Genomic DNA, 14,097 nt, shown 5'->3' with positions numbered 1-14,097 from the left:
GCCTAAAGCGAGGCTTTCCAGACATGTCAATCTTACCCAAACTGTCCAATCAAAGACAGCCTTGTACTCCACTTCCTCGTATTTGTGGGAAAGACGTGGACGATGTGCGCACGCTTGGCACAGGGTAAACATTCGTGTGTCCTCGAGCTCCGAAGGAGGGACGGGGCTGTCAGAGAGAGAGCGAGAGAGAGAGAGAGAGAGAGAGCAAGCGAATGAGAGAGTCGCGATCATTGGTGCGCACTGTAATACTGGATTGTACTTCAACTGGAGCGGTTTGGCAGGTTTATACACATCAAAACAGAACAAAGAGAGAGACTCTACAGCACTAAAAAGAAACACAGAAAGAAAAGAATAAAAGCGCGAAGGACGAAATCTCTGTGGCTATATTACAATACAACTAAGGAATCTCTGCATATTTTTTCCACTCAGGCAGACGGAGCATACGTTTGGACTTTTAAGATTTTCAAAACTAAATATCGTTGACCACTAGAAGTTTTTGGGGAAAGTTTTTTTTTTTTTTGCTCTTCAACTTTTTCACTTACAAAAGCCAGACAACGCTTAAGGACTTTACATGACATCAAAAGGCTTGAAAAAGACTTGATACGCTGGATTTATATTTATTTAGACATATCTTAAACCTATGTATTCGCTCAAGAATTGTACGCGGATTTTATAACCTTTCTACCCTTCGCAACTGTTTTTTGGCTTTGATTAAACAAGTACATGATATACGTGAAAACATTGCTTGGACTTTTCAGTTTGAATAATTCATGAGACACAATTTGCCCGCTTTAAAAAAGTTTTTGAGAAAGGGAGGGGGTCTTCATCAAACATATTCATAAGGGTTAACGGAATGGCCACGGCGGCTTCCAATCCCTACCTTCCCAGTAGTAGTATTTTATCGTCTGGCTCAATTGTACATTCCGATTCCGGAGGTGGTGGCATGCAACCAGGCAGTGTCGCCGTTACATCGGTGTCTGGTGGCTACAGAGGCGATTCGACGGTGAAGATGGTACAAAGTGACTTCATGCAGGGCGCGATGGCAGCGAGCAACGGGGGACATATGCTGAGCCATGCTCATCAGTGGGTCACCTCGCTCCCTCACGCCGCCGCTGCAGCCGCTGCTGCCGCGGTGGCAGCCGCTGAAGCTGGGTCACCGTGGTCGTCTAGTCCCGTTGGGATGACGGGCAGCCCCCAACAACAGGACGTGAAAAACAATTCAGGCAGAGACGATCTACACACAGGCAATGCGTTGCACCACAGGCCTCCGCATCTTGGTCCGCACCAGACTCACGGTGGGGCTTGGGGCACCACAACCGCGGCACACATCCCCATATCCGGGGGACAGCAGCAGCAGCAGTCGCTCATTTACTCGCAGCCTGGTGGATTCACAGTGAACGGAATGCTTAGTCCACCTGGCAGCCAAAGCTTGGTACACCCTAGTTTAGTTCGAGGGGACACTCCGGACCTTGATCATGGCAATCACCATCACCATCACCACCACCACCAACACCAGCACCACCAGCAACAGCATCACGGCGTCAACAGTCATGACCCGCACTCGGACGAGGACACGCCGACTTCAGATGATTTGGAACACTTCGCAAAGCAGTTCAAACAACGTCGAATCAAACTAGGCTTCACGCAAGCAGACGTTGGCTTAGCGTTGGGTACTCTTTACGGGAACGTCTTTTCTCAGACCACAATCTGTAGGTTTGAAGCGCTTCAACTCAGCTTCAAGAACATGTGCAAACTCAAGCCATTGTTAAACAAATGGCTCGAGGAGGCCGACTCGTCCACTGGGAGTCCCACAAGCATTGATAAGATAGCGGCGCAGGGACGAAAACGCAAGAAGCGGACATCCATCGAAGTCAGCGTCAAAGGGGCTTTGGAAAGCCACTTCTTAAAATGTCCCAAACCTTCGGCTCAAGAAATCACATCACTGGCGGACAACCTACAGCTGGAGAAAGAAGTGGTGCGCGTGTGGTTTTGCAATCGGAGACAGAAAGAAAAACGGATGACGCCGCCGGGAGTGCCACAGACGCCGGAGGATGTGTACTCTCAAGTCGGCAATGTGAGTGCAGATACACCGCCCCCCTCCATGGACTGCAAAAGAATGTTCAGTGAAACATAGAACAACATACAAGACTAAAATATTTTATATATAAAATAATCTGCTAAAACAGACTATCTTCAAGATAGCAAAAGATTTTTGATACTGTGATTGTGATGGAAATGTGAATAAGACTGCAGATGTGTTGTGTATTTTTCTCCAGAGAAAACAAATCCCTCCCAACCCCAAAACGCACCGCTAACTTTCTTCCAGGCCCCAAAATGTCTTAACCTAAAAGGTTCTGTCTGCTCTTTCTTTCAGGGACAATTTTTAGTAGATTACTTAAAAGATGCAAGTTTAACTGGGCCCAGTGAACCAAGCGACCAGAGGGTGACAACTACAAGTTCGTTCCATCAGGTAATTTTGGCGCATTGACATCACCAAGGAAAAAAACAAGCATTTTAAAATGACCAAAATATATACCCCCACGTTTTCCCCCACTGTCATTCACGAAAACAAGGGAGGCAGTCAATTGTATATTTCAGAAATGGGACTGTAAACTCCAGCTCAAACAAGGAGGACACATGGATCAACAACAGAGAGAAGACGAGTAGCATCTATGAAGCTTCCGATCAAGCTTTTTGCAGGAAACGCCTTGGCTTCTCTTCCGAACAAATGGATGGGATAACTCAGGCCCAGCTATCCACCAGAGAAGAGCCACCCTAACATAAACACATAACACCATCATCACATCTCACGTCAAGACCCTTTTAAAATCGCTCTTTTTATTTAACGAACTGAAACTTTTGAAGGATTAAGAGCGACAGAAAGACATGTGAAAAGACTTCCTCCACTACTCCTGCACTTATTTGACATTGTCCTCTGCGAACAGCCGTTGCCAAGTGTGACTGTATGGGTGCTGTGGACGTAACCATGATAATGCTGCCATTTCCACGCAGTATTCTTTGGTAGGTTTTAATAAACGAGACTGTAAAGCCGGCAATATAGATTCATTAGATCAGATACTGATCTGAATTATTTACTTTATATTTTTCATCAAAATGAGTTGTTTTAATATTTTATTCGGGATACATATTAACTATTCCAAACAGTAATTTATTTCCCCAAAAACTTGTGTAATATGTTTTTTTCCTATCCGTTTTCGATGTCTGTCCTATTTTTTGTTTATTTTGTATTATCAGTTTTAAAGGAGCACAAATCAACTCGAACTGACATTGGCAGTGGTTAGGTGATAAGGGTATATTTTGATGTGATGATTTGATTGTAATTTAATTTCCGTAGTGATTCCATAAAAGATGATTGAGACCAATAAATTTGTTAGAATTAATGCATTGTGACTGTGTTTTGGATTAGGACACCAACACTGCTATTTTCAGATTACTATCCCGAAATATTTTAGCAGCAAATGAAATAGGCTAGGCTACCTCGTTGGCAGCCCTGCGTTTTGCTTTGCTGCACGGGCGAGAATGAGGGATATTTCGCCTTCTCTTTGGCGCTACATGTTTCACTAAAACAGTTGCCAACCAACACATTGATGCTTAGACGTGAGAGACCATTATTTCGATACTGTATGTGTCCTTTTACATATTTATTTCATAATAAGTAGGCCTCAATTTATAGGTGGTTACATGGCTACACATGGTTACATATTTTGCACAAGTTAAGAAATGTTACTTTTGTCAAAAACATGTCACACAAACAAAGCGTAGGCCTATGTAGGCTACACATTTTTAGTTTTTTTCTGTCTGTAATTGTTGCCCTATACATAAAGCACCATTTATCATGCTGTTCTCTGCCTGCTTTACCTAGTCTAGGCCCAGACCATCGACCATCTCCGTTTATATTTATTATTTTTGCCACTGTTGGTGTCAAATAGAGGCTTGGTTTACCTGAGGTGACTGAACTGAGTGTCTCAAGGGAATGCGTCGCTTGTTAGGCACAGGATGTGATGTCAAGGCCACTATGAACACTATGTTATTTCTGCTGGGTTAAAAGAAGGAGAGTTTGACAACGTGGTCTATTTTAAGACACGTCTTTAGTTCTTCATGTGTTCCTTTTCTCTCTCGTATGGTTTCCCCTCGTCCTTTCACCTGCAGTCCCTCACTATTGTTTTCTTATACAGAGTAGGCCTACCCTGCATGGCCCTGTACAAACCAGTCGCTTTGGCCTAGCCTACACCGGGATTATCCCGCTCATGACCTATAAATCTCCGATTGTCGATACTGTCTACAACCCGTTGTAGATTGATAAAATGCGCAAATGATGCATGCTCATATTTGTTGAAAGGGCACGTTTATTATGCTATTTTTGGGGGCACGTTCTTGATTGCGCATCTCTTTTCAAATCAATTTAGCATATCACACATCTTAATTTAGGCTTAGTTTTGTCATATTATTTGCAAAAATATCAACTGATGTCTGAAAGGTGTTTGCCAGTGTTTGTAAATAAGAATTTTATGCGAGGAAACTGCTTAAACTTTTCGTTTGGTGACTATTCAGCAAAATCCCTTGCAAAAGATTTAAATTTCGCGGATGATTTACCATACACTAGTTGCTAAGCAACTGTGTTCAATCAATGCTATTGAAGTGTGCGTCACTTTCCTTTGTCCCATTACTAAAAGAGTCAGTCAGACACACTAGGTGAATTTTGGATAATTCAAAACACAAAAAAAATCACCCAACTATATGCCATCTTCAGCAATTAAAACGGCGAGGGATAGAAATAACCTCTTCTGGAGAGCTGTGCACCTGCATGTTTCCCATTCTCACCAACGACCTTTAGGCTACCTTAATTATTATATTTATAGGCTAAAATCCAGAAATTAATATATGTATTTTTGTAGTCAAATGTACATAGCCAACACATGTTCAAGATTACATCAATCAGCTTGGACACGTCATTGTTCTTCAAAAACAGCTTCTTTCACATGTGTCCGTAACAAAGGTTTGGAGAACTTGCTTTTAAGCATAGGGGCCAAAACTATAGCCTATTTGAGGCTGCAGTTTCAACCCTGGTTCACTAATGAGAATAAAAATGTGAGTTAAGTTTATATCTTGTGTTTGTCATTGTCTTAAGCTAATCTATAGCAACTGAAGCCTAATCAGTGATAGTCTATTGGATTTATTTACCTCGTTACACTCTTTACGACCCATGGTGCCATAACCGGATGACAGTAGCCTACAAATCCCTGTTAAGCATGTGGGTTTATATCCAGCCAGTGGTCGGTGGTGTTCAATTAAATATAATTAAATTACGCTAATATTTGCAGTTTCTAAAACGTGTGCATATTTTGCTCATACATGTTCATGTAAACACTAAAGTCTAGCCCACAACTAGTAGGCCTACGTTTAAGGCATCTGAACGACACTATTTGAATAATATTGTCTACAAAAATATGTTCATGCATATGCTCCTCCTTATTCTGTGGGAGAATATGACGAAACGAAACTAACAGAATTTGCAGGCTACATGTACAGGCTATAAACAGGCTACATGATTGATTGTTACGCCAAAGGATGTCAGAATATTATCATTATAATATTCATTATCATTAAGTGAGTTCAGAGAAAATGCGTTGTAGGTTTACAAAATGCTCATCACGGCCTAACTGAAGTTAGGCTACCCAGAGTGTCACTATTTGGATGATTTAGGCCCACATGCGCCACAACTCTTCCAGGATCTAGTGTTCTACACAAGGGCAATGACTGTGAACCGGGCAGATGGTTTACATCGGCATTTCTGTCATCATCAGGGCCACCAGCACATACTTGACATACGCTTCATTTATAGAATTGTGTGCATTGTCATAGCCTGGTAAACCAAAATATATTTACAGAATCTTACATCTTTGTCACACGCAACATTGCTTTCATAAAACTTCCCTGAGTGAGTTTAAGCAATCATTAGGCTAAGGAATTAAGAAACAACTGATTCAGCGTTATATGCAAACACCATTTATTATTATTATTATTATTATTATTATTATTATTATTATTATTATTATTATTATCATCATCATTTTGACAACAAAAGATCAATGGCCAGAACAACAACAACCAACAGCAGCAAGTAAAACAACTACTAATAACAATAACAACAATAATATAGCCTACAGTTGTCGATAATAATGATTATTTTAATATTCCGTTGTTGCTGATAATACTAGTATAATAATAATAATAATAATAATAATAATAATAATAACAATAAAAAAATAATAACAATAATAATTATCATAATAATCATAATAATAATAACATATTTAGGCCTATTTACAGCCACTGAACACATGCAGCTCGTGAGGGCTGTAACCCCCGTTTGATGTATTTACGCAGAGATGTTTATCATATCCCGTCTTAGATCTATCTTTCTTAGACGTTGTCATTATGCAGAGACACGTGCTTCCTTCTGCTTTGACGTCGGTACACTTATCAGTCACTCTCTAGACGCTCTTAGTCCTCACTTCAAGTGAAAGGATATCTCTACATAGGCGTCAACTGTTGAACGTAGTCTATGCTGCACTGATGACGCTTCTTGAACGATTTTGGAAAATTGTAAGTCTCAGCGTTTAGACGGCATTTTGATAATTTTGGCCTGTCATAAATATATTAGTTCATCCCTTGTTTCGGACCTTGTGGCACTAACCACAAAAAGACAGACTTTGTGCACAACTTTGAAATCATTAATTGGTGGAGCATGCTGCATGCTGAAGTGGCCTATAGGCCTACTGAAGCATTGTGTTCAAGCGTTGAACCCGATATATTATTAATGATAAAGTGGACCCTACTGACACCAGCCTATCAATGGAATGTTTTAGGGAGACACGACACAAGAAGAGAGCGCGAGCCCATGATCTGCATGCCCGTTTTCTCTGCCTCGTGCCCTGAGACGTAGCCTGCTCACGGGCAAGACAAGGGGTTGATCAAATATGCATGCAGGGTGTCTCTAACAGGGGCTTGTGAAGGTCGCCATACTATGGGCCAAACTACGAACACACTACGAAGCGGGTACACCTTATGGCTTAACCTTAACCATGTAACTTTAAACATAATGTTAAGTTATGTAGACTATTTCATCAATTAAAATAAATAAATAAATAAGTGCAGAATATTAGCCTACAGATTAGGCTATAATATAACATCAACATACACAACATCAACATAGGCTAGGCTAAGAACTGACTCTCGACCTTCCATCCTTAACAGAAAGCCAAGTCGAAGGTCAGTCGACTGCACGAAAAAAATCTGCAGCGCTGAAGAGCGCCATATGTGCTATATTATCTAGCCAGAAGTTTCGAGCAATTTATATTAATTCAAGCTGGGGGAAGCACTACATTCACATTGGTGGACAGTAAACCGCACGAACAGAGAAAGCCAGGGAAAAAAGACAAGTCGCACCCCAAAACATGTTGCGCCTTTAGAAAACTTAAACACTAAAGAGGAAAACACGATAGTTTCGTTCAATTTGCTCTATATTAATGACGCACCAAAGGGCCTCAGATTTGGAAGTTTTGATTTCAAAATAATAATCACGTGTGAGCATTTCAAACAGATTTGTCATAAGCTGTTTTCGTTATTGTTACAGTCCTGTGAAATCGCTAGTCCACGGCCGTCAGTAGGCTATCTTCTCTGCTAGGAGTGATGGCTTATCTGGGAATCACAGATGTCATTCACAAGGATTAGTTGTTCACTTCAATCCTTAGAAAGTCGCAAGGTAAGGCTTTTTTTTTAAAGATATATGTGTTCATAAAAAGTTTTGTTAATTAAACAAGTAGGCTATACAGCATCTAAGTTATTTTTTAAGCCTTATAGCCTGTTTAGCTATGGAAATGATTTGCACTGGCGCTGGTAACACTTCATGTGAACGCTGCCAGTCTAACATGCTACTCGAACTTACACAACTGTGATAGTAAGATCTCAACATCAACCACACCCAGAAATTATAATAATAATAATAATAATAATAATAATAATAATAATAATAATAACAACAACAACAACAACACACGTTATTTTAACTCCATTTTTTGTTTTTAATAACAACAGCAATACTGGGTTTACAAAACTCGGTTTTGTAATTTTAGTAAAATCAGCAAATCAAACAAACCTGACACACACGCATTAGCCTAACTGTTGTAAATTTCCAACAAACAAAAATAAAGCACAACTTATCAAAAAGTGAATATATCAAATGATGAATAGCATAGCCTACCACACCATTAGGCCTACAACTATGTTTTTATGTATGCTGTCATTTGCAAAGTGTTGGATTTTTAAAAGATGTGGATTTTTAAAATATACATTTGTAGTCATTATATGGCCTATATTCAGCTAGATGGGCCTATATCAGTCTTATAGATGAAACGTAGTTTATTCCATCAGTTTGCAGCTCCTATTATGTCATATTAGTGCCATCTGCTGGTTGAATGCCTGAACTATATTCCACTTGGAGTGAAATGCTTTTCCGCACGCATGCATGCCATGCATAATACCTATTTAAAAGGATGGGATATATGGCTGTTGTATTTATGAAACATGAAAAGTTATTATTATAATTTGAAATAACTCTATGTACTTGTGGCTATTCAGCCGTCATTTGTTATAAGTGAAAATGAAAGCCACATTTTCATTAGCAAACACATTTCCTTAACATATATTTCATCAGAGATTGGTTTAAAAGTTCAAGAAAGAAGTATGTTTTGTAATTTTATTTTAGATGGTACACACACAGTGAGTACAGGACACAAACCAGTGAATGTTTTTGCCCTGATGTCTTGGGCACATAGACCCCTCTTGCATATGATCAGATAACATGACATAAACAATCTTCTATTCCCTGAATATGTTTTGCTGGCACATGGGCTAGCTTATGAATTTTAAAAATTAATGTTTTACACAACTAGTGATAAGACAGATGATTGTTTAGGTGTAATCATCTTGTGTATAATTTAGTGAGTGAGTGACCAGTTCAAAATGTTAAGGATGCTGGTCACACAGACACCTAATTTTCACAGAATCCGTTTTCAGTCGTAGGAGTTCTTATTACACCAAGACAACCTAACCCACTGATGATGCATAATGCATGATGTTTCCAGTGGTATGAAGTCCAAAATGCAGAGAGGCGTCATATACCTACACAACTTTTGGGTAGAAGTGATTCCCAAACATCAAACTTATTCAGTCAATGTGATACACAGATCTACCCAGTATACCCACTTAAAAAGCATCAAGATTGCTGTATAACCACTTTAAATATTCAAGGATATGTATCAACATACATCTGTGATAGAATTTTGACATACGATTTTTTTATACCCACTACAGTAAACTAGACTACAATATCACAGTATACCACTACAGTAAACTAGACTACAATATCACAGTATACCCACTACAGTAAACTAGACTACAAGATCACAGTATACCCACTACAGTAAACTAGACTAGAATATAACCGTATATCCACTACAGTAAACTAGACTACAATATCACAGTATATCCACTACAGTAAGCTAGACTACATCACTGCAACATCACAGTATACCCACTACAGTAAGCTAGACTACATCACTGCAACATCACAGTATACCCACTACAGTAAGCTAGACTACATCACTGCAATATCACACTACAGCAAGCTAGTCTACATCACTGCAATATCACACTACAGCAAGCTAGTCTACATCACTGCAAGAGCACAGTATACCCGCTACACAGAGCTAGTCTACATCACTGCAATATCGCAGTATACCCACTACAGCAAGCTAGACTACATTACTGCAACATCACACTACAGCAAGCTAGTCTACATCACTGCAATATCACACTACAGCAAGCTAGTCTACATCACTGCAATATCACAGTATACCCACTACAGCAAGCTAGCCTACATCACTGCAATATCACAGTATACCCACTACAGTAAACTAGACTACATCACTGCACTTAGTTCTGTCCAGATCAGACCTCTGAATGTGACACAGTTCAGTCTCTTCAACTCATCAGCAAAAAATGACATTTTAAATGGTTGCATCTTTTAACATCGCATTTAATATACTCCATAGTACGTCATCATGTCTATATTTACACATCCATTCTTCAGAGTGATTGCTGATTGGCCTCGGCTGGGAGAGCAGCTCATGTATCTGGGTCCGTAGTGCCTCCCGTGATGATGATGTAGTATTTGCATGAGGCAATGGATATCACTTCACAATCAGCCAACATGACTTGCCTTTCAAGAATGTGGCTAATGGTTACTGGATCTTTCAGTGGAGCCTTAATAAACACTAATATTTACGAGTGAGACTGAATCCAAGCTGAACACTGCAGAGGGAGAACGAGCAGGTCTGAGGGCTGTGTGTCTGAGTCCTATCTCAAGGTGTGTGTGTGTGTGTGTGTGTCTGTGTGTGTGTGTGTCTGTGTAGATGTGTCTGAGTCCTATCTCAAGGTGTGTGTGTGTGTGTGTGTGTGTAGATGTGTCTGAGTCCTATCTCAAGGTGTGTGTGTGTGTGTGTGTGTCTGTGTAGATGTGTCTGAGTCCTATCTCAAGGTGTGTGTGTGTGTGTGTGTGTGTGTGTGTGTCTGTGTAGATGTGTCTGAGTCCTATCTCAAGGTGTGTGTGTGTGTGTGTGTGTGTCTGTGTGTGTGTGTAGATGTGTCTGAGTCCTATCTCAAGGTGTGTGTGTGTGCAGATGTGTCTGAGTCCTATCTCAAGGTGTGTGTGTGTGTGTGTGTGTGTGTCTGTGTAGATGTGTCTGAGTCCTATCTCAAGGTGTGTGTGTGTGTGTGTGTGTGTGTGTCTGTGTAGATGTGTCTGAGTCCTATCTCAAGGTGTGTGTGTGTGTGTGTGTGTGTGTATGTGTGTGTGTCTGTGTAGATGTGTCTGAGTCCTATCTCAAGGTGTGTGTGTGTGTGTGTCTGTGTGTGTGTGTGTCTGTGTCTGTGTAGATGTGTCTGAGTCCTATCTCAAGGTGTGTGTGTGTGTGTGTGTGTGTGTGTGTGTGTGTGTGTGTGTGTGTGTCTGTGTCTGTGTAGATGTGTCTGAGTCCTATCTCAAGGTGTGTGTGTGTGTGTGTGTGTGTGTGTGTGTGTGTAGATGTGTCTGAGTCCTATCTCAAGGTAAGCATGCATCGCGCTTTAATTAATCACCCCGATCCACAGGCGGCATTCGCCCCGTCCGAGCCCAAACGTCGAGCAGCCGCCACGCCACGCCGCACTGCGCGGAGCTCCCGTGTCAGAGCGGAATAAATTTGGCCCCCGGCGGGCCGATAGGTTGTCTGAGGCGGAGAGGATGGATGGCAGGACGGTCCTTGGAGGTCAGGTGACATCTCCTGCCACAGATCTGTGGCACTGCGCCAGCTGAGGTCAGCTTTCCCAGCAGGCCGCTCACTCTCGGCAGCAGTTACCAAGGTGACAGCATGTCGGGGTAGCCCCAGAGTGCTGCGGACGCCGATGCAGCACCACCTCTGATGGATGTGTCAATAACACTTAGAAAAGCAGACATGCGGGGTGGGTACCCAGCCCATCCTCTTAAAATCACATGCAAACACAAACACACACACCTACTCTCACACACACACACACACATACACACACACCTACTCACTCACACACACACACACACACACCCCTACTCACTCACACACACACACACACACACACACCTGCTCACACACACACACACACACACCTGCTCACACACACACACACACACACACACACACCTACACACCTGCTCACACACTGACACACACACACACACACCTACACACAAACACACCTACACACACACACACACACACACACACACACACCTGCTCACACACTGACACACACCTACACACACACACACACACACACACACACATGCTCACACACTGACACACACCTACACACACACACACACACACACACCTGCTCACACACTGACACACACACACAATTTAAATATTATTGTTTGAATGGGCATGTGCTTCTGCATACAGGCAAGGACTGAGCATTGTGTGCAAAAGCACGCTGTGTATAGCACACCCTCAGACAGAATTACTGTCAACCAATACATGAAAAGGAGAGAGAGAGAGAGAATATAAGAGAGGAAGCTAGGGGAAAGGAAAATGTAGCTTTGCTGTGGGGCTCAGTATCCCATTAACCAGAGAGGGGTTTAGAGAAGTGCCAAACGAAGAGGTGTTTTGCTCCGAGGCGCTGGACTGTGTCCATTTATGGGTTGTGGGGTTAAATAGATCACTAATAATTGGACACAGCTATTTCAGGTTAAGCATTAAGGCTCCTGGCCCTAACACACATTACTACTATGCATACAGAGAGAGTTCACCAGAGCCACAATTAGGGCTAGGACTGGCATTTGGAATTACAATATTTGTGCATGTAGGCATTTGTGTGTGTGTGTCTGCAAGTGTGTATGTATGTGTGTTATTGACAGACTGTATGCGTGTGTGTGTGTGTGTGTATCTGCAAGTGTGTATGTATGTGTGTTATTGACAGACTGTATGTGTGTGTGTGTGTGTGTGTGTATCTGCAAGTGTGTATGTATGTGTGTTATTGACAGACTGTATGTGTGTGTGTGTGTGTGTGTGTCTGCAAGTGTGCATGTATGTGTGTTATTGACAAACTGTGTGTGTGTGTGTGTGTGTGTGTATCTGCAAGTGTGCATGTATGTGTGTTATTGACAGACTGTATGCGTGTGTGTGTGTGTGTGTGTATCTGCAAGTGTGCATGTATGTGTGTTATTGACAAACTGTGTGTGTGTGTGTGTGTGTGTTTGTCTGCAAGTGTGTATGTAAGTGTGGACAGACTGTATGTGCGTGTGCATGCGTGCGTGCATGTGTCTGCAAGTATGTATGTGTGTTATGACAGACTGTATGCGTGTGTGTGTGTGTGTGTCTGCAAGTGTGTATGTAAGTGTGGACAGACTGTATGTGCGTGTGCGTGCATGCATGTGTGTGTGTGTGTGCAAGTATGTATGTGTGTTATTGACAGACTGTATGTGTGTGTGTGTGTATGTGTGTTTGTGTGTCTGCAAGTGTTTATGTAAGTGTGGACAGACTGTATGTGCTTGTGCGCGTGCATGTGTGTGTGAGTGTGCAAGTATGTATGTGTGTTATTGACAGACTGTAGGTGTGTGTGCGTGCATGTGTGTGTGTGTGTGTGTGTGTGCACAAGTATGTATGTGTGTTATTGACAGACGGTATGTGTGTGTGGCAACACATGACCACCTAACCTTACACAACTCTCATGTTTACTCTCACACTGTCTCTTTGTTATGGTTTATATGTACAGCTGACTTTAACTTTAAGAAACCTTTTATGATGGTTGGTTACAGTGATGTTGAACATAAACATTTTAGTTGCACTAAAAACAATTGAGAGAATGGTCACTAGGGGAAGTTATACATTTAGCCAACTCCTGCACAACATGGGATACTCATAGGTCATCATAGCCTCGACGTTATTTTACTACGACGTTGATACAATAGTCCTCCTCAATGACGTCTGGTCACTCATTCACAGCAAGGGCTCAGTCTTAAGAGTTGGATCCCTGCTGCTTGGCAGGTCGCCCATGTTAATTTCCTCACTGTGCCCTTGAAATGAAGATGATTACCCTCAAATGACCTCCAATGTGGACCCGCTGCATGGACTCAGCCAAAGACAGAAATGTAACGTTGAGATCATGCACTGAAACTGGCTCTGCATGCAAGTCACTTTCCAACATATTTGAAAGGCTTTACTCACTGAAATAAAAGTAATTAATTGGCGTTATACACAGAGGATATAATTATGATTATGCCTGTCACTGGCACATATTTAATTACCGGTAATTGTTCCCCAAGCTGTGTTCAGAAGTCTTGAAGACAAGACAATCCATCACGCATTTCGCACCAATCCCATGTTTGATTCTTTACAAACGGCAGGAGATCAACTGTATATCAATGAGGAAAATAAACAACGCTAGCAGCATTAACATGCGCTAGCAGCATTGACATGCACTACCACTAAACATCCTCACTAT

The 14,097-nt window shown here is 41.6% G+C and overlaps 1 protein-coding gene across 1 annotated transcript; it reads left to right on the top strand.

Annotated features, from left to right (window-relative positions):
* The first annotated feature begins 379 nt into the window (after positions 1 to 379).
* On the top strand, positions 380 to 3,261 carry pou3f3b (POU class 3 homeobox 3b). The gene is made up of 2 exons (XM_076302568.1): positions 380 to 2,074; positions 2,375 to 3,261. The coding sequence occupies exons 1-2, from the start codon at positions 854 to 856 to the stop codon at positions 2,486 to 2,488; spliced, it is 1,335 nt and encodes a 444-aa protein (XP_076158683.1). The 5' UTR covers positions 380 to 853; the 3' UTR covers positions 2,489 to 3,261.
* Positions 3,262 to 14,097: the final 10,836 nt, after the last annotated feature.

Source organism: Alosa pseudoharengus, unplaced genomic scaffold, assembly GCF_046254945.1.
Source record: "Alosa pseudoharengus isolate Yale_2024_CS ecotype anadromous, Long Island Sound unplaced genomic scaffold, YU_APseudo_1.1 YU_APseudo_1.1_scf_24, whole genome shotgun sequence".
Classification (NCBI taxonomy): Eukaryota; Metazoa; Chordata; class Actinopteri; order Clupeiformes; family Clupeidae; genus Alosa; species Alosa pseudoharengus.
The sequence above is the reverse complement of the archived record's forward strand: the minus strand, read 5'-3'. Positions and strand labels throughout refer to the sequence as shown.